General features: G+C 38.8%; 1 protein-coding gene across 1 annotated transcript in view; it reads left to right on the top strand.

Moving 5' to 3' along the window:
• Positions 1 to 27222, top strand: part of VPS13B (vacuolar protein sorting 13 homolog B) — a 5424989-nt gene that overhangs the window by 4741014 nt on the left and 656753 nt on the right. The window contains exon 42 of the mRNA XM_044065647.1: positions 13229 to 13578. Within this exon, the coding sequence (XP_043921582.1) occupies positions 13229 to 13578 (350 nt within the window). The remainder of the gene's footprint in view (positions 1 to 13228; positions 13579 to 27222) is intronic.

Genomic DNA, 27222 nt, shown 5'->3' with positions numbered 1-27222 from the left:
AACCCACGCGAACACAGGGAGAACATGCAAACTCCACACAGAAGGCACCCCAGCTGAGAATCGAACTGGAGAACCTCTTGCTGTGAGGCGACAATGTTAACCACTGCACCACTGTGCCGCCCATGATCATAGTTGTTTACTAGGCTAACAACCATGATGACCTTTTTAAGCCTAGCCATGCATCAGAAATCTGTAACAAGTGCTGTACTCTTGATAATTGTAAGCAGTGGCTTGGGAGATGAAACATTTACAGGCAGTAGACTGGAAGATAAACTGTTTACAGGTTGCCTGCATCCATTAGAGATATAGGTGCCAAACCAGTGTTGAATTTCCTGTTCCCCATCCAATTGACCAAGTTACACTTCAGCTGTGTTAGGGAGGAACTGTGCTTTGCATAGACGGGGAGCCTGTTCCAGAGAAGGGGTGGTCTCTAGGATACATTCCTGTCTCTCTAGCATGTCTTATTTATATCAAAGGCAAGTTTTAAGTCCTTAGAATGGATAATTCTGGTGCTGTTTGTTTTGCAAACATGCAGGAGGTCTACCAGGGTGGGGTCTGTCAGTGCCTTGTATGCCAGGCATAGATCTCCCCTCAACAGCCTGTAGGAGACAAAATACAGGGAATAGAGCCTTGAGGTGGTCTGCACAGGACATATTACTTACGCCCTGTATTTTTTTAGTGAGGAATCTCTGTGGATGCTCCATCTGTTGGATGTGTCTGGTTAGGTACTTACCGTAGGGGGCATTATACTCAATGATAGGTCTGATGAATGCTGAATAAAGTGGAACAATGGCTTCCTTGGACCTAGATGCCATAACTTTGTTTATAAGTTGCACAACATAGAATGATTTTCAGTTAGAAAGGACTGGGAAGAGAGATTGGATAAGCAATTCACAAAGAAACAATGGAGGGATATATGTATTTCTCCCAAATATGCAGCAAAGTCTAGAAGATTTAGGATCTTAGCTTGGAGGTGTTTACATTGGTATTTTTATACCCCAAGTAGATGCCAAAGAATTTTTCCTCAGGTAGACAGCAAATGCTGGAGGTGTGATGAGAAAGAAAGGTAACTGGGAACATATTTTCTGGGAGAGTAATGAGTTGGCAGACTTTAAAGGTTCCCTGCAGACTGCTCTGTCAGAAATACTGGATGAGCAAACTGGTGTAACTAAGGAAATTATTTTTTGAGATATTATACAGAATTGGAATTGCCTAGACATAGTAAGGCCTTGCCGAGTTTAAATATGGTGGCTGCAAAAAAAAAAAAAATTATTAGAAAATGGAAATCAAAGTCCAGACCAACTGTGCTAGAAGTAGTGAATTTAGTAACACAGATAAAACAACTGAAATTGGGATCTTTAGAAGACAGTAGGAGCAAATTATGTAATAAAAAAGGGGAATTGTCGGAACATTACATGCAGAGGAGGAACGAGGTTTAAAAGAAGGCAGGATTTGAATGAGCTATGTAATGTTTGACTACTGACAATGACTGGATAGATTGTAAGTGATGTATAATATTTGCAGCTACAATTATGTCAATATGGTTTGTGATGTACAATGTTTGCAACTAAAATTATGTCAATATGGTTTATAAATGTATGATTGCCTATGTTATATGTAATAATTTAATAAAGATGTTTCTTGTTTAAAAAAACACACACACAAAATGGTTTTCTCACTAGTGTAGACATGTGATGGTCAAAGGCTAGATTGCTGTGTGTCCCCAAGTCCCTGACATCTGGGTCAACCCTTAGAAGTGTGTTGTCAATATGATAGTTACCAAGGGTAGAGGATTTCCAGAAGGATGCTATTATACATTTTTTGACATTTAGTTTTACTCTGTGGCTCTGACACCAATTATTTGTCTGTGTCGGCCCTTCCTGGGGAACATTTGTGTCAGTGGGGTATTCTATGTCTGCTCCTAATTTGCAGTAATCTGCAAATTTAGTCAGACAGGGCCCATTGACACTGGCCTTGATTTCTGTGGAGTGAATACAAAAAGGAGGGGTCCTAGGACCAGTCATTGGGGAACTCCACTTGTGACTGTCCTTTTTGAAGAGGTGGACTTCCCAATTCTAATTTTCTGGTGCCTGTCTGTGTACCAGCTAGCTATCCATGGGGTGACATAAGGGTTTATACCAGAACTTGAGTTTGTCAACAATGCCCGAGTGGATTATTGTGTCAAATGTCTTGGTCAGGTCAAGGTAGGCAGTTTGAACCATTTTGCCATCATCCATTACTTTGTTGATGTTCTCAAAAAAGTCCACCAGGTTGAGTAGATATGACCTGCCCTTGAGGAAACCAAACTGGGTTAGTCCAGTGTCTGGAAGTTTCCTGTGTCATTTTTGATTATTTCCATGATAATTCTTTCCATTGCTTTGCATATAAGACTGCTAACTCTTATGGGTCTGTAGTTTCCATGATCTGTTGATGGCCCACCTTTGTGCAGAGAGATACTGTTGCTGCTCTCCATTTGTGAGGTTTGAAGCCTGTTTGGAGGCTACAGTTAAATAGCAATTCCAGAGGGCCTGATAAGTCGTGTTTCATGTTATTTAGAAGGCTTCCTGGGATATTGCCTGGGCCCGTTTATGCATTATTCTTGGCATTAGAGAGGGCATTAAGGATCTGTTCCCTAGTGATAGTAAGGGGAGTTTTATTTCATATTTGTTGAGGGACGATTGAGGGGGGTGTAAAGTTGGAGATTTATTTTTCAGCCAGTAGGTTTGCTATATCTTCTGGCTCGGTATAGGTAGCTTCATTAACAACGAGCTCTGCACACAATTGTGTATTGCCTTTGAAATTATGGACATAGCTACAAAATGCCTTGTGGTTGTCCTTGGCCTCGGAGGCCAAATTAACCTCAAATTTGGCTTAGGTAAACTTTATTTGTCCTCTGAATTGTTTGTTTAGTTTGATGTGAGTGCTTTTATCCTTCTGAGCTCTTCACCTCCTAAATTTTGCCATGATTTTTTTTTCCTTCTGTTACACAGCCTATTGATGATGTGATTCCACCAGAGTGCCTTGTTTTTTGAGTTAGTTCTGTACTTCTTCCTGGAGGGTACAGCTGCCTCTGTGCAGCTATTAACATGCTTTTGTGTGGTTTCTTTGAGCAGTTTTGCATAGGCAGCAGTGTTCTCAGGGTTTATGGAAGCTTGACATTTTGCCAGGTTATCACTTAATAGTGGGAAGTTAGCCTTGCAGTAATTTCTGAATATTTCAGGGTTAACTGGGATTCCAGGTTTTATGTTTACTTCAAAGGTAACGACCATTTTGTGGTCTAACCTTATCAGAGAAGACATTACACTAGGGGTGTGCAGCACTCTGTCATAATAGTGAGTGCCAGATCTAGTATGTTTTCATCCCTGGTTGGTGTATTGACAATATGGTCCAGGGAGTTTGTGTTTGCAAAATCCAGGAATCTCTCTGCCTGTACGTTTGGTGTCATATATGATTCCCAGTTATTCATGGGTGACTTTAATTATCCCACTATTAACTATTGGGTTGGATGGTGAGTGTTTCCAATAAGTTTAAATACAAGTTATATTTTTGGGGAGGGGGTCATGGAGCAGGGACCTATAACTTGCAAGGAAGTGGTATATTTTTGATGTAAATTATAACACATCATTTTTTTTTCATGTTTTTCTAAAGCTTGGCTCAGGGGCTGACTTTCAGTAGATTGCAACTTTTTGCTGCTGTGCTACGTTTGGCGACACCATGAAGGTTGACATACACACATTACATAACAACTGACTGATCAAAGAACCTAGTGGAACACCCAATTTGATGTTGTTAATCTTCTTTCCATTCATCACTGATGAGTTCAGTTCCGAGCCCTCGGAACCGAGTCAGCCTAATACCAACCTCGCGCCAGCCAAAAACTCTTTTGAGCTAAGCTTCTACCCACAATGCCCTTCTACCTGTTACCTCAGATCTTCTTTGCCACGTAGCCGTAAAGCTGCATTTTAGCCGAGCTCTCAGCTAAGTGAAAACTTTTTGAAATCTCTTAGGATTTTTTGTCACAATTGTGGTTTATATTGATAATTATATATTTTATAGTTATATTTAGAACCTTTCACTCCTGCTTCTATCTGTTTGGTAAACTTTTAAGTACCACTGGTGGTACGGCTTTCTCTCTGTACCCTTTTGGTATTCCTTGAATACCGTCATTGGTATCCCTTTCTTTCTTTCTGGATAGTTGCATGTTTTTGACATATTTCTTAGGTATTGTGTACATTTAGATAAGTTTAGATATAGATATAGCAGAGTTTAAACATTTTTCCTATAGTATTCTACCTTTGATTGTTGTGTGTAATTTTCATAATGTCTGATAAAAAGGACACATCGGGTTTCAAACATTGTGCTTCTCGTAAGGGTAAGCTTATGAATAGTGACTCTCATGATGATTGTGTTTATTGTTTGGGGGTGCCCCATCTTTTGGTGCATCCTCCGTATGTGATTTGTCAAAGTTTCAGTCCGCGCACTTTGAACGACCGCAAAAACAAGTCGATCCTGATGGGCCTACTTAAGTCACCCATTTCAGAGGCCCTTTCTGTGATAGAGGTCTCACCCTCTCCAATTAAGGATAAGAAAAGGTTCCATTTGGTTCCCTCTTCACCGTCCGGTGACCAAGGTAAATCTGTGAAACCTAAAGTACCAAAACTATCTTCAGAGCATGTCTGCCTCGTCGGCACCGACTTCTTCTGCTCCAACTACGACCGTTACTATATTGGCGCCAGTTTTGGCTCCAGTACTGTCTCCGGCACCAATTATTGACCTCACTATGATTACTATGACTTCAGCACCAGGTGCCGCTTCATCACAGTGCACGCCTTCAATGCTTATATCTGCAGTTACGATTGAACCTTCCACGTCAGCTCTGAGTGCCCCTCCGGCGCCAAGCTCTTTTATGGCCCTGATAAGTGCGAATTTGGCCCCACTGCTTCCAGTCTCCAAACTTGAGACATCGGTGCCGGTAGATTCCACACCATGGACCCGATACTCTCCATCCATTGACCCACTTCTAGGGCAGGTGTACAGTCCATTCCTAGAACGACCTGACTCCTTGTCAGGAGTATCCACTAGATCCACCAGGAGCCTTTCAGAACTTGATGTGGTGCGTCTTGTGGACCAGCTGTTAACAGCCAGGGGGGATACCCAATCCTTCCAGACCCATCCTCCTACAGGACTTGGGTTGACTTCTCCACGGACTCCACCCTACTCTCCTCCTTTCACCCTACCGGTTCCAAAGCCCTCTGCTCCGTCTTTTTTGGAACCCCCCCCCCCCATTTCGACACCTGTAGTGGACCTCACTGGGGCTCCAGGACTGTCCCTTTGGTCTTTAGTTTCCGCTGAACCGGTCTTTCCTCAACCCAGTGATTGGGATGCAGGCTCCTCGGTTCGTGGCAAGGTTCCGAGTGTTTCTTTGGCTCTGTCCTTGTTGCTGGGAGTCCTGTTTGCACCGATCCTGCTTTTGAGGCTCCATCCTCGGGAGCAGGTTCAATGGAGCAGGGTGTGACCCCTGTTCCGAGGTTGTCCTTCTTGGTTCTGGGCTCCCATCCCTCTTTGGGTGGACTTGCTTTCCATGCTATGGAGAGGGCACTTGCTTCTGGAAGCATTCCACTGATGTCAGAACCCCAGACTTTTCCCCCTGAGCTACAGCTGTCACAGGCACCTCCGCGGAACATCAGGCAGGAAAGCTGCAGGACTCCCCATTGTAGGGTGCCCTCTCTTCCCAGTCCTCGTCAGAAGTCCCCACTGAAGAGATCTTGCAAGAGGAAGCACATAGACTCACCTGAGGAGTCTCTAACAGAGGACATGGATTTCGATGACAGTGAAGGGTCCCCATGGTCACCCCTGAGGATGTCTCCTTTAGAGACATCCTTGAAATAATGAGACAGGGGGGTGACTGGAAGCCCACTAATCCTTCTTCCAAGGAGTCCGTGTTCCTGCAGGCTTTTCGTGCCCAGCCATCTACTTCTTAGGTGACCCCGCCTGCTGATGAGCTAGTTCAGCTTGTGGTGCAGTGAGCTGGAAGAACCCTGATTCTGTTGAGGTGATCCCTCGGAGACATGACAAGATACTTTCTTCACCCAAGGATAACCCACATTGGTTCAAAGGTTTACCAGTTGATGCTGTGATGGTGGCAGCGGCCACAAAAAAGGCTCTCTCTGAAGAGAGTCCTACTGTTCACCTGCCCAGCAGAGAGTCCCAGGCGGTGAACAGATTGGGGAAGCGAGTATTTGCTTCAGCAACCTTTGCCATACAGTCCCTGAACTACATGGCACATTTTATGAGTCTCCATAGAGACTTGATCTCCGAACTCTGTGGAACACTCACAGAGCAGGTTTCTGACGAGGTGAGGGATAAAGTTGCCTCGCAGCATGCAACCCTGGAATCAATCTCCAATTTGTCCATGAGGTTGCTCTCACATGCAACTGACGGTGCGACTAGAGCTACGGATTCAGGCATAGTTATGAGATTCCATGCCTGGATGCACCTTTGTGACCTTGCAGACCCTTTTAAGTCTTTCTTCCCAAATGCTCCCATCGAAGCATCCTCCCTTTTTGGCCCCAAGGTGAAGGACACTCTGGCCAGGTGTGAGCAGGACAGTAAGACCTTGTTTGCTGTAGGGCTATGTTTTTCCAACCCTCAACATTCCTTTTCCAGGAACCAGAGGAGTGGCAAAACTTGGAACAAAAAAATCTCAGAGTCCTTTCCATGCCAATCATGGTGATGATACCCCCAGGGGCAGAGGGGGTAACAATTCTGGAAGACACCTCTACCAAGGCATAGGGGGTCCATGTAATCAGGGACTCAGGGATTCTTTCTCTGGGCAGCCTTATCAGCGCTCCTGAAGAGTGGCCCGATTGCTTTCCTTTGGAAGCAGTCAGGGGTCGTTTCAGTCTGCACCAAGCTGCCTGGCATTCAATAACCACCAATCGTTGGGTGCAGAAGATCATAACCAGAGGTTACACCATTCCCCTCATCACTTATCCAAAACTGCTAACAAAACTTCCCGGCGTTCCACCCAGTCATAGGGAAGAAGCAGCTGCAGAAATAAACAAGCTGTATCAAAAAAAGAATCATCCAATTAGTCCCACCAGACCAATGCAGATCTGGATTTTACTCAAGATTCTTTTTGGTGCCAAAAATGTAAGGGACTGGAGACCAATTCAGGCCATTCTCCCTTTTGTAAGAGAAGCCAATTGGATGTACTCGCTAGATCTCCGGGACGCATATTACCACATCAAAATGAGCAAACACTCCAGGTGTCTACTTCGCTTCCGGCTAGGTGCCAATCATTACCAGTTGCATGCCCTGCCGTTCGGACTCTCTGCAGCCCCCAGAGTGTTCACAAAGTGCATGGCAGTGGTTACAGCTCACTTGAGAGTGCAATATTTCTGGGTGTTTCCGTATTTGAATGATTGGCTCCTTACCGCCCCCACCAAGCATCTTCTGGTAACAGCCCTGCAATACACCCTTTCACTTGCACAACTTTTGGGGATAACTGTAAACTTGGAGAAATCCAGTCTTGCTTCAGTCCAGAAGATAGAATTTATTGGAGCAGTCTTCGACACCCGGTCTTTTCTGGTGTCGCTCCCAGCGCACAAACTTCAGAGATTGAGGCTTCATCTCCGGGTGATACTCTGTCAAAATAAAGTCTCAGCGAGAGAGGTTCCTCAGGTTCTAGGATCCATGGCAGCTTCCATACTGATTGTGCCTCTTGTGAAACTGCGCATGCGAATACTTCAGTGACGACTTCTCTCTCAGTGGTTTCTGTATTACCACCCTCTATGCTTTCAGATTTAGATAACCACTTCTTGCAAGCAGGACCTTCTTTGGTGGATGAAGCCAGACACAGAACTTTGGAGCCGTCCATTCCAGCCCCCTCAGACCAAAGCCATTGTGACCACAGATGCTTCCCAGATAGGTTGGGGCAGCCATTTCCAGGGAAAGACAGTCCAAGACGCATGGTTCACATTGGAGGCCAACCTGCATATCAACATTCTAGAACTGAGAGCGGTGCTGTTAGTGTTGCAAGCATTACAACCTGTTTTGGAACAATTGCAGTTCAGTCGGACAATATGTCAGTACTCTGGTATATCAACAAGCAAGGAGGAAACAAGTCCTATCCCCTGTGTTGAGAGGCCATGAGAATTTGACAGTGGGTGATAGCTTCCAACCACTTTCTGATAGCAACGCATATCCCAGGGATTTCCAACATGATTGCAGACAAGCTCAGCAGATGTATTCTCTTGCCTCACGAGTGGTCTCTCAATCCCGAAGTAGCGGCAGAACTCTTCAGCCGTTGGGGCCAGCCTTGCTGCTACCTGTTCGCCTCCCTGTCAAACAACAAATGCAGCAGCTATTTTGCCCTCTTCCCCCAAAGAGGGAGTCCCCGAGGGATGATCTAATTGATGATTAGTCCACGGGACTGCTATATGCCTATGCCCCCATTCCACTGATACCCCAATTCATGAAGAAAGCCATTCGGTTGAAATGCAAAGTGATCCTCATAGCCTCCTTTTGGCCTTGACAAGTTTGGTTCCCCTTCTTTCGGCCTCATCTGTTATGTCGACCATGGATACTGGATCCTCATCCAGACCTAAGTTCTTACCCCAAGGAGTTGAGTCATCCAAACTTGTCCAGTCTCAAGCTGACAGCTTGGTTTCTCCACTTCCGTTAGTCACCAGGCAGGATGATCTCACCTCACCTGTTCATGGTATTATTCTGGCCTCTCATAAACCATCCACCAGAAGACTATATCTGGACAAATGGAAAAGATTCTCTGTTTGGTCAAAGGAAAAGATGCTAGATCTGTATTCGGCTCCAATCTCAGTGGTTTTACAATACCTGTCTTAAGTTTTTCGAATATGGAGCCGCAGCCTCTACCGTACAAGTACATCTAGCTGCTATTTCAAACTATCATAATAGATTAGATGATACTCCCCTCATATCACTGTGTTTATATAAAACTTTTCTCAAAGGAGTTTCTCACATTAGGCCTCCAATCAGACAGCCTATAGAGCCATGGATCCTCACATTTGTTCTCCAGTCTTTGACTCAACCTCCTTTTGAGCCCACTGTGAAGTGTGACCTCAAATTCTTGTCGTAGAAATCCCTCTTTCTGGTAGCCATCACATCAGCCAGATGAATTCCTGAGCTTCAGGCATTATGCACCAAAAGACCTATCTAATCTTCCACAAGGACAGAGTATCACTCCGGACAAATCCATCTTTCCTCCCCAAAGTTGTGTCTGTCTTTTCCAACAATCAGACTATTGACTTACCAGTATTTTTTCCGAATTTTTCTAATAAAGGGGAATACTGTCTACATTCCTTGGATGTGCACAGACAATTGAGATTTTATTTAGACAGAACCAAAGCAATTCGTAAGACCGACCAACTTTTCATTTCCTTTTCTGGCCCTAGAATGGGAAATTCTGTCTCCAAGGTCACTTTATCAAAATGGATAAGGGACTGCATACTTTCACTTATTCATTTGCAAAAAAAACCTATGCCACAGAATATTAAAGCCCATTCCACTAGATCTATGGCAACATCTGTAGCCTTCCATTCCAGGGCTTCTATGGATGATATCTGTGCAGCAGCTACTTTGGCTAAACCCCACACTTTATCAATCATTACAAATTGGATGTGGTCTCCAGAGGGAGAGCTGCCTTCAGCTCAATGGTACACAGGACGTTCTTCCATAAGGGCCACCCAAGGATCTCAAGGTAGCTGGGGATTCTGTCCCATCAGTGATAAATGGAAAGAAGATTAACAACATCAGATAAAGAAGTTATGTCTTACCATAATGTTCCATCTGTGTTGATCTTCTTTTATTCATCACTCCCCACCCTCCTTCCCCTGCCAAAGGCTTCTGGGGAATACTTTGGGTCCAAGTGGTGTCTTAGGGCATTTGCACAGAAATGGCCTCTGCTTTACTTGTATAATATGGGCAAACTCGATCGGAGGTAACAGGAAGAAGGGCATTGTAGGTAGAAGCTTAGCTCGAGAGCTTTTCGCCGGCAGGAGCTTGGTATTAGGCCGACTTGGTTCCGAGGGTTTGGAACCGAACCCATCAGTGATGAATGACAGAAGATCAACAACACAGATGGAATGTTATGGTAAGACATAACTTCTTTTTTTTTGTCATATCTGTGTAGAATAAACGCTGTTTAACTTTACCCTTCATTTCCTGAAAGCAAGACAGTTTTCAGCTCACTTGTAAAGTTGTTTATTCCAAAATTTGCTAATTTGTTACATATTGACTTGTGATGTAAGGAGTCGAAGGACTTAGATGGATCCAAATATCCGATATTAACCAGAATACCACTGTTAATTACTTCAGTGATATAGTGCAAAAGACTAGTTATATTAGCTATTTTATAGCAAAAGAAAAATATTTTATGGCAAAAAAAAAATGGTGGCTGATGTCCCAATAGGCAATAGTATCAAATGTTATGTTGTCTTTTGTAACTATTTCAAAACATTTACATAAGTTACACATTAAACTGACATATCTATTATTATTTATATCATTTACTTTGTTAAGTTGGATTCACTGATTAAGTTACTGTCTATGTTAAGTGTTATTCTCCCATTTTTGGGGAGCTAGCATGTTTATAAAAAGCTTTGATATTATTTGTTGTAAATTGTGTCATTTTTTCATTGTTTGCTTTGGAAGCATGTTTCTTTTTTTTTTACGATGTGCACTTTCACACAATGATCACAGTGATGGTGTTCTTTATTTCTTGTTGATGGAAACTTTTGATAAATCAGCCATCAATGGTGTTACTGTTTACCTAGTTTCTGTACAAAATTATTCCAGCAAGACAGTTGTGATGTATATTTATTGTAAAGTAATGTCTGTGGTGCTGAGGTACCCATGATACTCAACCTCAGCGAGCATTTTCCTGCTCATATCTTCCTGTTTATTGCTGTGTAATCAGCCTTGCAAAACATTTGGATTGTTCTGGAACATGAACTCTTGTCTTCCTATTTTCCATTTTACAGTAAGATAATCTGAACTACCCAATTTCTCTTGAACAGAGGCATTTCCCTTTTATGATGTCATTATTAGCCTTAACTATATGCAGTATATTTTGTTTTATGTTTTTTCCCCACACAGCTTGGTGGTAGCCAGACTTGATGGCTTCCTCAGTTAAGATTTTTGTCAGTCTGATTCAGTAAACTGTTGACCAGTGTATACTGGTACAGTTCATATCAACAATTTATAAGTGCTCCCTTCATATCAAAGTGTGCTTTGAGTAAGACTACTGTCCACTAATTTCAGATACGTATAGAACCCAGTGACAATGTAAATAAGTTGATCAGTTTTAATCCTTATACCCAGATATCTGATTTAGAACTACTAGTTATTTCTACCGTATTGGATTAATTTTGAATGTAGATCGACTTGCCACTACTGCTTCACTTCTTCCTTTTTTGTAATATCCTGAGCATTCTGTTGGCATAAATAGGGGATGTTTTGGTTACCTTTATAAAAGCATAATTGTTTTTGTTGAGTGTATTTTGAAGATCTTAACATTTTTTGTTATGACTCTGCTTTATATAAAAGAAAATTCAGGTTAATAATTGGTTTCATGTTCAGTAGTCTGATCAGTGGTTGATCTGAGAGCAAGTTTCACTATTCTAATGATGCATTGTCCCAGGGAGTTGTTCCTTGCATGGCCCAGATGAAAGTGTATCCTTCCCAAAAGTATGCAGAATACCCGGAAAAGCAGGGTGGCGTAGGCATGAGACTGCGATCAGAGGGTCAGGGTATGGTCGCGCGAGTATATCATCATATCGTTTTTTTTTCACATGGTCGTCGATAGAAGGTTTTGCGAGTGCAGGTTGGCGTACTGAAATATTTCCGAAACAGTTTTGCTGTCAGTTTTTAGAGGAAAATATACCTTAACTGGTATGATAACTCAACTTACATAGTTCACCGTTGAATGTTCTAACCTGCTTTCACTTTTTATTTTTCAGAGCAGTTGATATAATATTAGAAAAACAGATTTTAATTATCTCTTTGGAACACCATTGTCTTAGTTTTTTACAACATCCACAGAATTTTCAGTTGTTTCTCCCATGTCAGTAATTCCTGTTGTGATGATGGCAGTCTGCAGGAGGGAAGTTCACTGTTATAACACCTTCCTTAATATTAGAAAGTTTTGCTACAAAAAAAGCAAACACAGACTACCATATTTCTCTTCATTCTTGGAATTGTATTTTGAAGGTTCTAAGCATTGAGTCACCTATTATTAAAATTTGTTCTTCTTCAGGTGCCAGCTAAGTTACTATGACTGAATGTGTAATTTGTTGCTTGTAATATGTTACTGTCATCTTTCTTTTCATTACTAGAATCTAGATGACCATTTCTAGGACTTCCTTCTAATGTTCACCTTCTTTCCTTCCTCTGAATGGATGATGTAGACCTGTCCATCAATGACTGTCTAATTTGTGTTTAGAAGGTCTCTTAGCATTGCTGCTGTTTTCAATGCTGACATTGACATGTTAATTAATTTCAGTAGAAATTGCATTAATTTGACAATGAGTAATGCCACTGGGTTCAGGATCCAGATTTCCTTGTATCCAAGTCCTTTGATTAGTCTCATAAAACATATATGTATTAATTTGTTGTGACTTCCAAATAAAACCATGTTTTAATCACAATGACTGGACTGAAGAGAAAAAAATCAAAATTGCACATTAAAGAAGCTGTATGTTAGCATTGATTATTTGTATGACCATCTGATAATATAATATTTATTGCTTTCTGTTTATCTGTTTAGTATCGCAAATGCTATAAATGTGTCATGTAACAGCATTAAATGGATATTTTTATTGAGTGCTGGTGTTACTCATGAATTGTTGATTTTTTTTTATTTTATCTTATTTTATTTATTTATTTACTTAATATTCATTCACTAGTTAGCTTAGCTGATCCTTCCACCCTTTTCAGCCACAGCCTGGGTTCAGTCAATCACATTACACACACAAAATTCAGAATAACCACAGAAATATATGCATAATTAGGAAAAATAAGTAATGACATACAAAGTCTAAGTAAAAGTACTTTTGTCTTGAGATCTAATAAGTAGGAAATTGCAGATACATGCATACTGGACTGTATACATATGCACATTAATAACAGCATTTTTATAGTTTGTTAATGAAAGTTATACGTAATATAAAAATATTTTTCCTGTTATATATAGCACCATCAAAACATCTGCAGCCATTTGTCTCTGATAAGAAACTGCCACTAGAACAAGAATATATGGTGGTTTCATTGCGAAGTCCACATCTGTATCTTCGGCAGTGGAATAGTGGCTCAGTTTGCAGGGAATTTCAGCTGTCCACAGAGCTAGACTGCAGGATCCTTGAGTACCGCAACCTGACTTTGCAGAGCTTGGTCAAGCCTTTTCTTCTCCATGGACAAGTGGCGCTTTCCAACAACATGCTGGAGCAACTAGCAGATGGCAACATATTTGTAGACCCGTTAGTTCTCAGTGTTGGGCAATATGCTGTTCATACCCTTCAGACAGCACTTCGAGCTTGGCAGCAGGTATGGCTGGCTTCTTTTTTATTATAAATTCTTTGTATACGCTGGAATTTAAGTGTAAATTCCACATAACATATTAAATTGTATAGAAAAGTGAACCTCTTCTTATACTTATTTTATAAAGTAATACCATTTTTATTCCCAAATAACTGGTTTGAATAGTCATGTATATGGAGTAATTGGGGCTCTTTTTTATGTATTTGTCTTTTGTTAGCCGGATTAGTCAACTGAGCTGGCAGCCCATTTTCAGTGTAGACCTGAGGAGAAAAGCTCAGCATAAAGAACAACTTATACAGAGTTTTGTATTTACAATACATACTTTCTAGACATTTAGAGAGGTTTTATATTGCCACACATACGTTCTAGACATATCAGAAATATAGTACATGGTGTTTGTGACATCTTACATTGACTTAACAATACATATAAAAATAGTAACAATTTACAAGAAGTAGATTGCTGAGCAGTTAAAGAGGAGAAACCCCTTCAGTATTAATAATTTTTTTGGGGTAGAGGTAGAGAAGGAATGAGTAATGAAAGGGAATAGGTAGATGGAAGGGAAGCAAGGTGTAGTGTTATGTACAGAGGTTCTAAGAACAGTTAAATACCTTGGGAAAGACTGCAGAAATGCTCTTTGCCAAAACCTGAGACACCACCTTTTTGAATTTTAGTAATACGTATTTTTTTTTTTTTTTAGCAAATGTCAATATGTAACAATAACACAATAAGTTCCATGTGTATTTTTCTCAACTAAGAGGGTCTTGAAGTGGGAGGAGTAAGATTTCTTTTGCAGCTGAGTGCAGCGCTGTCATTCACACAATGAAGTACAGATTTCTGTTCACCTCCCCAACACACACCTCATACTTCTCTTCACATCTCCTAGGTATACATTGGCTTAATAGAGCAAGACAAACTTGAAAGGCCTCCTGTCTGACATCATTATGGTGTAACAAGAAGGATGTTTATCTTTAGTGTCTTGTTTTCTGGTTGTGTCAACGATGTTAGTTTTCACATCATTGGCTTTTGTAAATAAAAGTACCTTTTCAGTGAGAGTAAATAATTTGTAAGATTGCAGGAGCATAGAGAAGTTGCCCCTGAAGAAACTTGTGATTTGTTTGTTTTGTTCTATTTCCTTTGGTTAAGATCACAACAATTAGCTTTTTTTCATGTTAGTTAAGTCTGGGTTTTTATTATCAACTTTCCTAATGGATCACTGTAATTTAGTACCATTGGACAAGTTTCCCTTACTCAGTTTGACTACCATCTCTGGGCCTTCAGATGGTTCCTGTTCTTGGGAGAGTTTATTTATCCTATACCTTGGTGACAGACATACATGTAGACATACATTAAAGCCAGTGTTTGCAGATCTGTGATGTGCTTCACACTATACTCATCAGGGAGAATAAATGTAGAAGTAGTGGCTAGCTTACTGTACGTTCCCTCTTCCATTTTGAAGGAACCTAGATGTGTATTTTTTCTTAATTTTTCCCACCAGGTTCCTCTCATTGTCTTCAGCATACATCCGTGTATGTGACCTTAACTAAGGATATATATATATAGCCATGCATATCTCTTTGAATTGTATGGCTTTGAGCAGATCATGTAATGTATTTATTTATGTATTTGTTAAACTAGTAAGTGATCTTGTCCAAGAATCCTGTACAGCAATTACTTGGGCCAGAGGTAAGCAAACATTCAGCTTTCCAATCAAGTGTTTAAAGTCACATCTTTACAAATTATAAGGAGTAAATCTGAAGTTAATGACTGGAGGAGTCATCAAAAATGTCACCAGTGACCCAAGGTCACATCATTATATTAAGCATGATTTGTTAATATCAACAAATATGCACAGAATGGTAAAGCTGACTTTCAAGATGGCTGCACACTGATCAGCATCTTAATTTCAGCTCTCCCCGTGTGAGAAAGGAAACTGAGAAATAAGAGCCAATGATATTGTCAGCTTGAATAAAATTCAGTTACTGGCTATTAAATGCACTGCCTGGTTGCCAGTAAAGAAGAAATTTAGAGACCCTAAAAGAAAATCAGCCAGAAAAGGTGAAGAAAAAACACTTTCTGGAAAGAATCCTGCAGTTCAGCAAAAAAGCAGTTCTAGCTTCAGCTTTGTTACAAGAGATGGCTTCTAGTAATTTAGAAGAAAAAATAAATCAACTGTTCTCAGAGGTAATTAAAATAAATGAAGCATTGAAGGAGTATATCAACACAAATAACTAAAGGCTGGAAAAATAGAAGAAGCTTTAAGTAGCTATTCAGATCAACTGATAAAACTGCAAAAATCAGAGGTTGAAATGAAGCAAAGGCTGGCTGAACATAAGACTGATCAAGAAGAGCTTCTTCAAAAAAATTGTAGAGTTAGAAGAGCATACATAGAAGTCCTGAAATTTTCTGCTGTACCGGAGAAATTGAAGGAACAGACTGTATTCATTTTATGAAAGCACAGAATAAGCAACTGAACTGGAGCCTATAACAAGGAAGAAAGCAAGAGATTCTGTAGAGGTACTAGAAATATAGAGAACAAGAAAAGGTATAAATGGAAATGTGAAGAAGAAGCTAGCAGGTTAGGCTGGTGCCAGGCAAGCAAGCAAGGTTGATCCGAAAAGAAAAAAAACAGCACCCAGGAGGATCTAAATGATGAATCTTTATTAGAAAACTGAAACTAGACTGGTTTCAGCACTAAGCTTTCTTCAGTAGTACATTTGATAGTGTTTGAAAATCATCATCTTATATAGCCTCAGTGAATACATGTGATGACATCATTTCCTGTAGTCAGAAAATCAAAAATTAGTTAATATAGACAAAAGTGTTATAAAAAAACAACAAGGTTATTAGTTGGGAAATGACTTGGTGGTATAAATAAGCTACTGATTTTTCATTTATATTCATGAATACATACTAAATAAGTTGTGACTGATATATATAAATATCTAAAATTAAGAACATAATGATTGTTATACCAAAAAGAATAAACATCATGATAAGCATACTGGGATTGGGAAAAAAAGGATACCTAAATGACAATGTCACAAGTACATGATAACTGGAAAACTGATGGATCTTTACCCTCTTTTGGCATTACAGCTACCACTGCTTTCTTCCAGGATGTCGGTACTACTTCTCCTCTTAAAGTACTGTTAAACAAAACTTTACAGATCTTTATCAGTTTCCCCTCCTATCTTCCAAACTTCCATATGAATACCATCTATTCCTGGGGACTTTCCTGTGGATTGGTTATACATCACCATTTTTATCCCAACTCCTCCTAACGTAACTGAACCTCATCTACCTCTAACCTTGGCATATTTAATTCTTCCATTAATATTTCCATTTGTACCTTTTCTTGATTTCCATATTTATCTGCTTTATACATACTTTCTGAAATATTTCTAATACCTCTACATGATCTCTTGTTATATTCCTTGTTGTAGGCTCCATAAGCAACAGCCCTTTCTATTTTATGCTGAGTCTTTGTGCTAAAAGTTTTTATGCTCTAGAGTTATTATTAAAAAACAGTTGCTTAACAGCAATCTTTCTAAACTCGTGCATATTATTGAGGTAATCCCTTATTTTCTATTTAGCATTCTGCATTTACTCTTCTTCTTGCTCTGTGAGATTCCCCCTGTTATGCAATACTTGAACATTTGTCATTCCCTCTAAATAATTCTTTTTACTTCTTAAACATATCTCCCTTTCTTTTATTTCCACTCTATTTTTAAACTCCACTTTATTTTTATCCCACTCAAAAGCTATATTTTCAGAAGAAAATTCTAACTTCTCTAATAGCTCCTGAATAATTTCCAGTACCCATTCCTTAAATTCTTCTCTTTTCAACTGATAGGTGGGAAAGTGCCAGTGTCTCATTTTTATTTCATTACCTCGTCATTTTATTTTGGTTATTATTGACATATGATCTAAAATAGTTATCAGATGAGTATCAAGACTTTCAATTAAATGCACATATTCCTGTGAAATGTAAATTCTGTCTAGCCTAGTCCAGTTTTTGTATCTTGGCGAATAATATGTAAATTCACTCCAAACTCCTAGTACTGAATTCACATCTTCCAAGCCAAATATTTTCATAAATTTCTTCAAAAATCTACCCTCCCTTGTTATATTTTCTCTTCTGGGCCCAAGGCCACTTGTTGTTGGTGAATTCTCCTACTCTAACTTCATGTATTCTATCTGTGAACCATTTGGCTATGTAACAGGTGACATAGGAATTTATGTAACAAGAAGATATCCAGAGGCCAAGGAATACAAAACTCTTTATTAAAACAAAAAATGGTGACATAGGAATTTATGCCTAACTTTGCGAGTTTGCCTATAATACTTGAGTGAGATACTGTGTCAATGTGTTTGCTAGGTTGAGGAAGGCAGTGTGCACCATTTTGCCCTCATCCATAGCTCTAGTAACATTCTCGAAAAGTCCATCAAGTTTAATAGGCATGACTTGCCCTTGAGAAAACCAAACTGGGATGAATTCAGTGTTTGAAGATTTCCTGTGTCTTTGTTTATCAGGAACACAATAATTCTTTCAATGGCCTTGCATTTAGGACTAGTCATACTTATGGGTGTGTAGTTCCCGTTTTGTGTACAGGGATGACTCTTGCAGTCTTCCACTCCCTAGGGACAAAGCCCGTCTGGAGGCTGCTGTTGAAAAGAAATTCCAGTGGACCTGGCAGGTTGTGTTTCAATCTATTTAGGAGGCATCCTGGGATATTATCAGGACTCATCGATGCAGTATTTTTAGCTTTAGAGAGTTCAGTGAGGACTTGTTCTTTAGTGATAGTTGGGGAGAAATGGAAGAGGGCATTTTCTTGGGGGAGTAATGGGACAACGGGGGGGGGTCAAACTGGATCTAAATTTATCAGCTAGCAAATCTGCTATATCCTCTGTCTCAGTATACAGTTCCATTTATTATAAGTGTGGTACACAGTTGGATGTTTTCATTAAAGTTATGTACATAACTAAAGATGGCTTATGGTTATCCTTAGCCTGTGAGGCTATTTTTTGCCTCAAAGTTAGCTTTGGTGGACTGGATTCATCACCTGAGTTGCTTACTGGGACTGTTGAGGGAGTTTTTTTGTCTGCTGGTGAATAGTCCTTCCTATATTTGGACAGGATTTTCTTTCTTTTATTGTACAGCCTATTCATAACTGGGGGTCCACTAATGGGGGCTTATTTTTGAAGTTTGCCCTAAGTTTATTTTGGTTTAGTACTGTTGTCTCAATGCAGCTACTTATGTGCTTGTGAAGGATTTCTTTTCAACAGCAGCCTCCAGACGGGCTTTGTCCCTAGGGAGTGGAAGACTGCAAGAGTCATCCCTGTATACAAAACGGGAACTACACACCCATAAGTATGACTAGTCCTAAATGCAAGGCCATTGAAAGAATTATTGTGTTCCTGATAAACAAAGACACAGGAAATCTTCAAACACTGAATTCATCCCAGTTTGGTTTTCTCAAGGGCAAGTCATGCCTATTAAACTTGATGGACTTTTCGAGAATGTTACTAGAGCTATGGATGAGGGCAAAATGGTGCACACTGCCTTCCTCAACCTAGCAAACACATTGACACAGTATCTCACTCAAGTATTATAGGCAAACTCACAAAGATATGTATAAATTCCTATGTCACCATTTTTTGTTTTAATAAAGAGTTTTGTATTCCTCGGCCTCTGGATATCTTCTTGTTACATAAATTCCTATGTCACCTGTTACATAGCCAAATGGTTCACAGATAGGATACATGAAGTTAGGGTAGGAGAATTCACCAACAACAAGTGGCCTTGGGCCCAGAAGAGAAAATATAACAAGGGAGGGTAGATTTTTGAAGAAATTTATGAAAATATTTGGCTTGGAATATGTGAATTCAGTACTAGGAGTTTGGAGTGAATTTACATATTATTCGCCAAGATACAAAAACTGGACTAGGCCAGACAGAATTTACATTTCACAGGAATATGTGCATTTAATTGAAAGTCTTGATACTCATCTGATAACTATTTTAGATCATATGTCAATAATAACCAAAATAAAATGAGGTAATGAAATAAAAATGAGACACTGGCACTTTCCCACCTATCTGTTGAAAATAGAAGAATTTAAGTATGGGTACTGGAAATTATTCAGGAGCTATTAGAGAAGTTAGAATTTTCTTCTGAAAATATAGCTTTTGAGTGGGATAAAAATAAAGTGGAGTTTAAAAATAGGGTGGAAATAAAAGAAAGGGAGATATGTTTAAGAAGTAAAAAGAATTATTTAGAGGGAATGACAAATGTTCAAGTATTGCATAACAGGGGGAATCTCACAGAGCAAGAAGAAGAGTAAATGCAGAATGCTAAATAGAAAATAAGGGATTACCTCAATAATATGCACGAGTTTAGAAAGATTGCTGTTAAGCAACTGTTTTTTAATAATAACTCTAGAGCATAAAAACTTTTAGCACAAAGACTCAGCATAAAATAGAAAGGGCTGTTGCTTATGGAGCCTACAACAAGGAATATAACAAGAGATCATGTAGAGGTATTAGAAATATTTCAGAAAGTATGTATAAAGCAGATAAATATGGAAATCAAGAAAAGGTACAAATGGAAATATTAATGGAAGAATTAAATATGCCAAGGTTAGAGGTAGATGAGGTTCAGTTACGTTAGGAGGAGTTGGGATAAAAATGGTGATGTATAACCAATCCACAGGAAAGTCCCCAGGAATAGATGGTATTCATATGGAAGTTTGGAAGATAGGAGGAAAACTGATAAAGATCTGTAAAGTTTTGTTTAACAGTATTTTAAGAGGAGAAGTAGTACCGACATCCTGGAAGAAAGCAGTGGTAGCTGTAATGCCAAAAGAGGGTAAAGATCCATCAGATCCAGCTTTATACAGGCCAGTTTCAATACTAAACCATCATTATAAAGTATTTAGGTCTAAAGGGGCTAAAAGAATGGCAAACGTGATCCCAAGATTGATAAATATAGATCAATGTGGTTTTGTGGAGGGGAGGCAAACATTTGACATTAACAGAACATTGATGATCCAGAGGGAAGCAGAATGTAAGAAAATACAATGTTGTTTGTGGGTCTTGATGCAGAGAAAGCATTTGACAGAGTAAGCTGGGACTTTATGAACAGAGCAACGGAAGTATATGCATTCCCTCATAAAATTATAAGGTTAATTAGGAAGATATATGAGGGATCACAGGCGAAAATTAAAATGCGTGGGTTCTTTGATAATTTCTGCTTGAGCAGAGGAACAGGGCAAGGGTGTCATCTTTCCCCTTTTTTATTTGCATTATATTTAGAACCTTTGGCAAAGAAAATAAAGAACTCAGAAATTCAAGGATATAATTGGTTATGTTAGTCAAGAAAAGCTGATTTGCCAATAATATTATTTTATACCTGACAAAAACAGAATGGATATTAGTGTTATGGAACATATTGAGATAGTTTTAAATCTTTTCAAGATACAAAATTAATGAAGCTAAAATAAAGGCAATAGCTGTAAATTATGTACCAACACACAAATTGGTTCAGCAATAGCCATATTTATGGGGACATGATAAAATAAAGTATTTAGGAGAAGGGATTAAAAATGACTCTGGTGTGGCAACTAAGGATATGTGGGAAGAGACTTGGCAAAAGATGATACAAAAACTGTGAAAATAGAAGCTCTGTTATATGTATACTGATAGTAAGATGCAAGCAGTTAAATATTTTTAGTCATTTTAGTCTTATACACAGGTCAGGCATATTTTTATCAGTGAGAGAAGTTGTGGATAGAAATTAATAAAGAGCTGAAGGATTTTATCAGGGAGGGGAAGATGGCAAGAGTCAAGTGGGATAAACGTATTCTTCCAGTAGAACAAGGTGGATTGGGATTCCCACACTGGCAGAGTTTTTAGTAGAATTTAGAACAGAAGTTGCAGTTAAGAAAGGAATAATTAGTAGAACATATAAAATATTGCATGATAACTATAAGAATCAATCAGAGGAGGTTAGAAACTATTAGGAAGAGAGATTGGATAAGCAATTCACAAAGAAACAATGGATGATGTATGTATGTCTCCCAAAAATGCAACAAAGTCTCGAAGATTTAGGATCTTTGCTTATAAGTGTTTACATAGGTATTTTTATACACTATGTAGACTCTAAATAATTTTTCCTCTGGTAGAGGACAAGATTTGAATGAAGTATATAATGTTTTGACTGACAGTGACTGGAAGTGATGTATAATGTTTGTAGTTACAGTTGGGTCACCATGGTTTTTAATGTATAATGTTTGCAATGGAAATTCTGTTGGCATGGTTTATTTTCATTTATGTGAATGTAAGATTGCCTAGTTCATATATGATAATTTAAAGCACTGAATGATTTTATCTGGGAGGGGAAGATGGGAAGAGTCAAGTGGGATAAGCTGATTTTTCCAATATAACAAGGCAGATTGGTATTACCAGATTTGAAGGGGTATTTCAGAGCTACACAGTTAAGGCTTCTGTACATAGCACAAGCAGAAACATATACTTCAAAGTGGAAAGGGATTACGATGAATCAGAGGGGATACTCAAGAACAAGGAGAGACTGGGAATTTGGATGCAGATTTTTAAGGAGAATACCAATAATCTTACAGAATATTATATTCATAAAGTAGCAGAAAGTATTCTAAGAACTAAGCCAACATGGGAATGGATAAAGGAGATTCTACCTATAGGGATGACTGTAATTAGGAATACCGACAAGAGACAAGAGGGGGCTGTGAATTTATTGGAGAAAACTGGCAAAAAAACAAGGTATTGGGACCAAATAACTAGCAACGGAAGGGTAATAGAATGAGAAGACACCAATAATTTATTTGAACTGAAGTGTAGAGATTGTTTTCCCTTTCAAGGATTGATATCAGGATAGATAAAGAGAAAGAAACAGGGGGTCTTAAACGATAGACCAGCACTAGTAGAGTTTTCAGAAGAATCTAGAACAGAAGCTGCTGTTAAAAAAGGAATAATTTGAGCATATAAAATATTACATGATAACTGTAAGAATCAGTCAGAGGAGGTTAGGAAGTATTGGGATAAGAGATTGGAAAAGCAAAATTGGAAAGAAAAAACATAATTATACCCTTCAGGAAGATGACCACCCCTACAAATTACAACACTGATAACACTCTGCTAAGGGTAGACCCAGTTGAAAGGGATATGAATACTCCGGTTGATGGTAAGCTGAAGTTTAATCACCATGTGTGCATGGTGGTGAGAAAATCTTTCTATGTGGAACAACTTATAAGTAAGGTCATGGTATCAATATCTAAGGAGATCATAGTGCCACTATATTCAGCCCTCATTAGACCAGTAATTGAGTACAGTACATACTTTGTATGTACCTAACCAGGCATTTGCAACAGGTGGAGCAGACAGAGATTCCTCACTAAAAGAATACAGGATGTAAACAACATGTCCTATGAGGATCTTCTCAAAGCCCTGCCCCTGTACTCGTTCAGTCTCCTACAGACTGTTGAGGGGCAATCTATGCTTATCCTACAAGGCATTCTCCAGTCCAGCTCTGAAGGATCTGCTACACATTCACAAAACAAACAGCACTAAAATTACCTGATCTAAGGATCTTAACCTTGTCTGTGACATAAAACATATTGGAGTGACAGGTATGTATCTCAGAGATTACCACTTCTTTGGATCAGACTCCCCATTCATGTGAAGCAGAGCCCTTCCATAAGCTTAATCAAATGCAAGTAGGAGCAATGGATAGAAAGTTGCAAATTCAGCCCTGGCTTTTCACCTGTGTCCCTTATGGTCAGGGGCAGCTTGTAGGTACCCTAAGGTATAGCTACACACCAAAACATTCTAGTTCATGGATATTTATAATTGGGAATACTGGGGCATAAATAGCTAGGCTTAAAAAAGCTGTAGTTCCATTAGCCTAGTAGCCTCCTATGATCTTATGAAAGTAATTGCGGTAAACTCTGCCAATTTAATTCAAATTTTAACCTATTTGGACACACAGTTTTGTATTTCCATATCATTTTCATCTCTAGCTTATTCAGATTATTTTATTTTGTCACCCCGTGTGACGTGAGCTGTGCCTGTCACAGTGTACTTTGTCTTTCATATTCCCAAAATGTTCATCCTTAATATGCTGTGCCACTGCACTCATAGGGTGTACACCAGCTGTATCCTTATGTGTTCTTGTATCCTTTCTTTTACTTTTCATTTTGTTTGCCCTTTATACCACTTAGGCATAATACTAGCATAACATGCAGCATAAAATACCATAGTAATTTAACAAGAGTGGTATATATTGTCAGAGTTTATTGTAATTTTGTTATGATTAAACAAGAAGGAAATTTTATAACTGGTAAAGTATGCTTTAAGATTAATTGATTGTTCATTAATTGAATGAATGGAGAGATTAAATAAAGTTGTGTTAATGGTGGTGTATTGTTTTCCTAGAAGGCAATATGCCAGAGCCAGAGTGCTAGGGAGTGAATTAAAGCAGTTAACTTATTTCTTAGAGTATTTATGTGTTTTATTCTAGCAGTAGGTACCCTGAGGTAGTCTATAAACTTTCTCATGCTCTATTTGTTCTTAACATAGAGTGAGTCCATATTCAAGAGGTGCACATACTTATTACAGCTGGAAAGAAACATTTTACATAAAGTAGGTGTCAGTACCCATGCTAACATCTTACCTACGTACTGCAGGTAAAATGTAAAACCTTCTTCTGTTGCTACTTCTAGAATCATATATAACACTACAAAGACCTCCTAGCTCTCCTCACTAGAGCTGTGTGTACTGCAGCAAAACACTGACATCCTTTTGGGAAGCTAGAAGGGCATTAATGCCCATGCTCGAAATATATGTATGTATTGTGTACTACATTTAGCTTCTTCCACCACCAGCACAGACAGGAGTCCCCAGAGTAGTCTGTCCAAGCTCTCTTGGCTGCAAAAGCAGCACTCCACTTGCCATGGTAATGTATTTGTTATAAATGACTCCATAGTTTGGTACATGGCTGCGGCACTCACAAGGATGGACAAAATCAGGATAGCTGCCTACCAGATGTTAGAATCTGCCATATCACCATGGCACTTGGGTCCAAAATATGAATATGACAAGGGCATTATCTTTATAGTTATAAATGACTGGAAGTGTACCTTCGTAGACTCTGTGAAGATGGACATAAAGAAGGTTGATTATGTCTCTAAGGCCGGAAATCAACTAGTGTTCTGCAGTATCCTCCCATCACAGAGACTGATGCCACAATATAAGAAAAACAGTTCACAGTATTCTAATTTTATTATTTTGAATAGGAGTGTATTTGGTAGTGTTGCTGTACTTTATGATTGATAACGGATTTAATTTTTGTAATAGGTAACAGTGATGTGTTATTCAGTTGGCAATGAAGGTGAACCTCCATATTTTATTGCTGGCTGTTTTTAGTGTGTAAGTGTTATTGATGGAGAGAAGTACAATTATAGATAGACTCTATTTGAGTTTGGGCATTAATATGTTTTTGGTTATAGTTAACATTTATATCTATGTTAAAAAATGTTTTTTCTCTACCTGTTTTTATCTCCTTAGAATATTATGTATGTTTTTTACTTTCTTAGCATATTGTAGTGGAGCTTTTCTCCCCGGGCCTCTACTGAAAATGGATATGTATCCAGCTAGACCAGCCCGGTCAACAAATGTAAAATAAAAATAAAATAAATACATTGCCTTGGGAATGCGATATTCTGTAACAATTTGAATTGAACTATACTTTTTAGCAGTGTGATATCGGTGTATAGTTTAAAACGATTGGATGGGGTCAAGTGTCAGCACTAAGTATTTTTATTAAATTACATGGAGGAACTGATTATTGAATGGATCATATAGTTTAAGCAAAGAATGTGTGTGTGTGTGTGTGTGTGTGTGTGTGTGTGTGTGTGTGTGTGTGTGCAGTTGCCAGTAGTGATACGCCATTTGTTTGTATATATCTAGTTACAGGGTTTTGTGAATTCAGTTTGTAGGTCTTGTATTCTTGGTTGTTGTTAATTTTGTTAATCTATGCAAAAAGTTAGATTTAATTCAGACAGTTCTACTCTTAATGGGCCTGAGGAAGAATAAAAGATGCATCGTACAAGAACATCTTCATATACCATTTCAAATGAATATCAAAATGAGTGTGGTAACAATATGAAAAGTGAATGCACATATATACACACACAATACATGGGAGTGGAAATAACATAAGGCCAGCAAGCAACTGTAAAAATAAAGAAAGCTGAGGTGACAGTGTTAATAGATTGAACAGCCTCAGTAAACCTAAAAAGAAGTTATGCATTCGGAAAGTTAAAAAACACAACCAAAAGCTACAAAGTAAGAAGTACTAAATAAGAAGCTGCACTGACCCATCTGGATGAAGTAATGAAAGAATGGAAAAAGCATTCTATGTGGTAGAAGGAAAAGGATATTCACTAAGTCTTGCAGTGACAAGGGAGATAAAGGTAAAAGTAATGATGCAGTGCATAAAATCCTAACTTTGAAAGAAAAAGAAACAGCAAAAGCATTTTGTTTAATTTGTACACAGTAAAATAAGTGTTCCTCTCCAAATATCAAATTTATAAATAGCATTCTAGATTAAGTCTAAACTTTTATGAGCTATTTTACAGCAGATACTATTTTCTAGTACTGCCGGATGAATAGTTATAATTCCTAGTTGTGGAACCATTAATATCCATCTGAGCTATTTTTTTTTTATTTAGAATGCTAGCCACTATCAGATCATATCAGTGTGTGCCATTTAATGGTATTCATTTCAGTTTTGAGAGAAAGAGTAACTCACAAAAGTGTGACTTAATTGCTGGCACTGGCAAATGGCATAGTAAAAAGATTTGTGGTTGACATGTAGAATACAACTGTAAGGTTTGCAGAAGTGAAACGGTTGCATAGCATATTAAGAGGGTACAGGAACTTGACATGTCCTATGATAGGAACACATGTCAGTTGGGCCTTTAAATATAAATTTATTAACAGAATTCCTTTTGTCACTGAACCAAGGGATAAGACAGATAATGTGAGGAACATACTTTAAGCAGACATACAGAGCAAAAATACTGGACATTCTAGAATGTCAGTCAGAGAATGAACCTTCTAGGAAGGACATCTGTTTTGATAAAATGGCACTTTTAAATAATTAAAAAACAAACAAACAAACAAAAAACACAGTGTAGGACAGCATTTTTACTGGAGGCTGCGTCCACAATGTGTGTGCGGTGGGCACTGTACCCCTACGCCTCTGATCTTTAAATATATTGCCTTCAAGGCTGCACAAACTTGAAGAAAAAGGCATTAAGATGTTTCTCTTTTCTCTTAACTTGTTGTGACCTTAGAGGTAGTATACTTAGATACTGGGGGTGGGGGCAAAGCCCCATATCATGGTGTGCATGGGGAAACTGTCCCCCTTTTAAAAACAACTATTTCCTGTTATGAATTCTACCATCACAGTTTACCATGCCAAAGAATGATTGTCTGCAGATGACTGTGAATGGCAAAACTCTACTCAGTATGTCATTTTAAACATCATTTCACTCAAAAATAAATGAGAATCAACACAGTAATAGTAATCATTTTCACCAGAAAAAA

Source organism: Protopterus annectens, chromosome 3.part0 (assembly GCF_019279795.1).
Source record: "Protopterus annectens isolate FY-2018-M chromosome 3.part0, PAN1.0, whole genome shotgun sequence".
Taxonomy (NCBI): domain Eukaryota; kingdom Metazoa; phylum Chordata; order Ceratodontiformes; family Protopteridae; genus Protopterus; species Protopterus annectens.
This window is presented reverse-complemented; position numbering and strand designations above follow the sequence as displayed.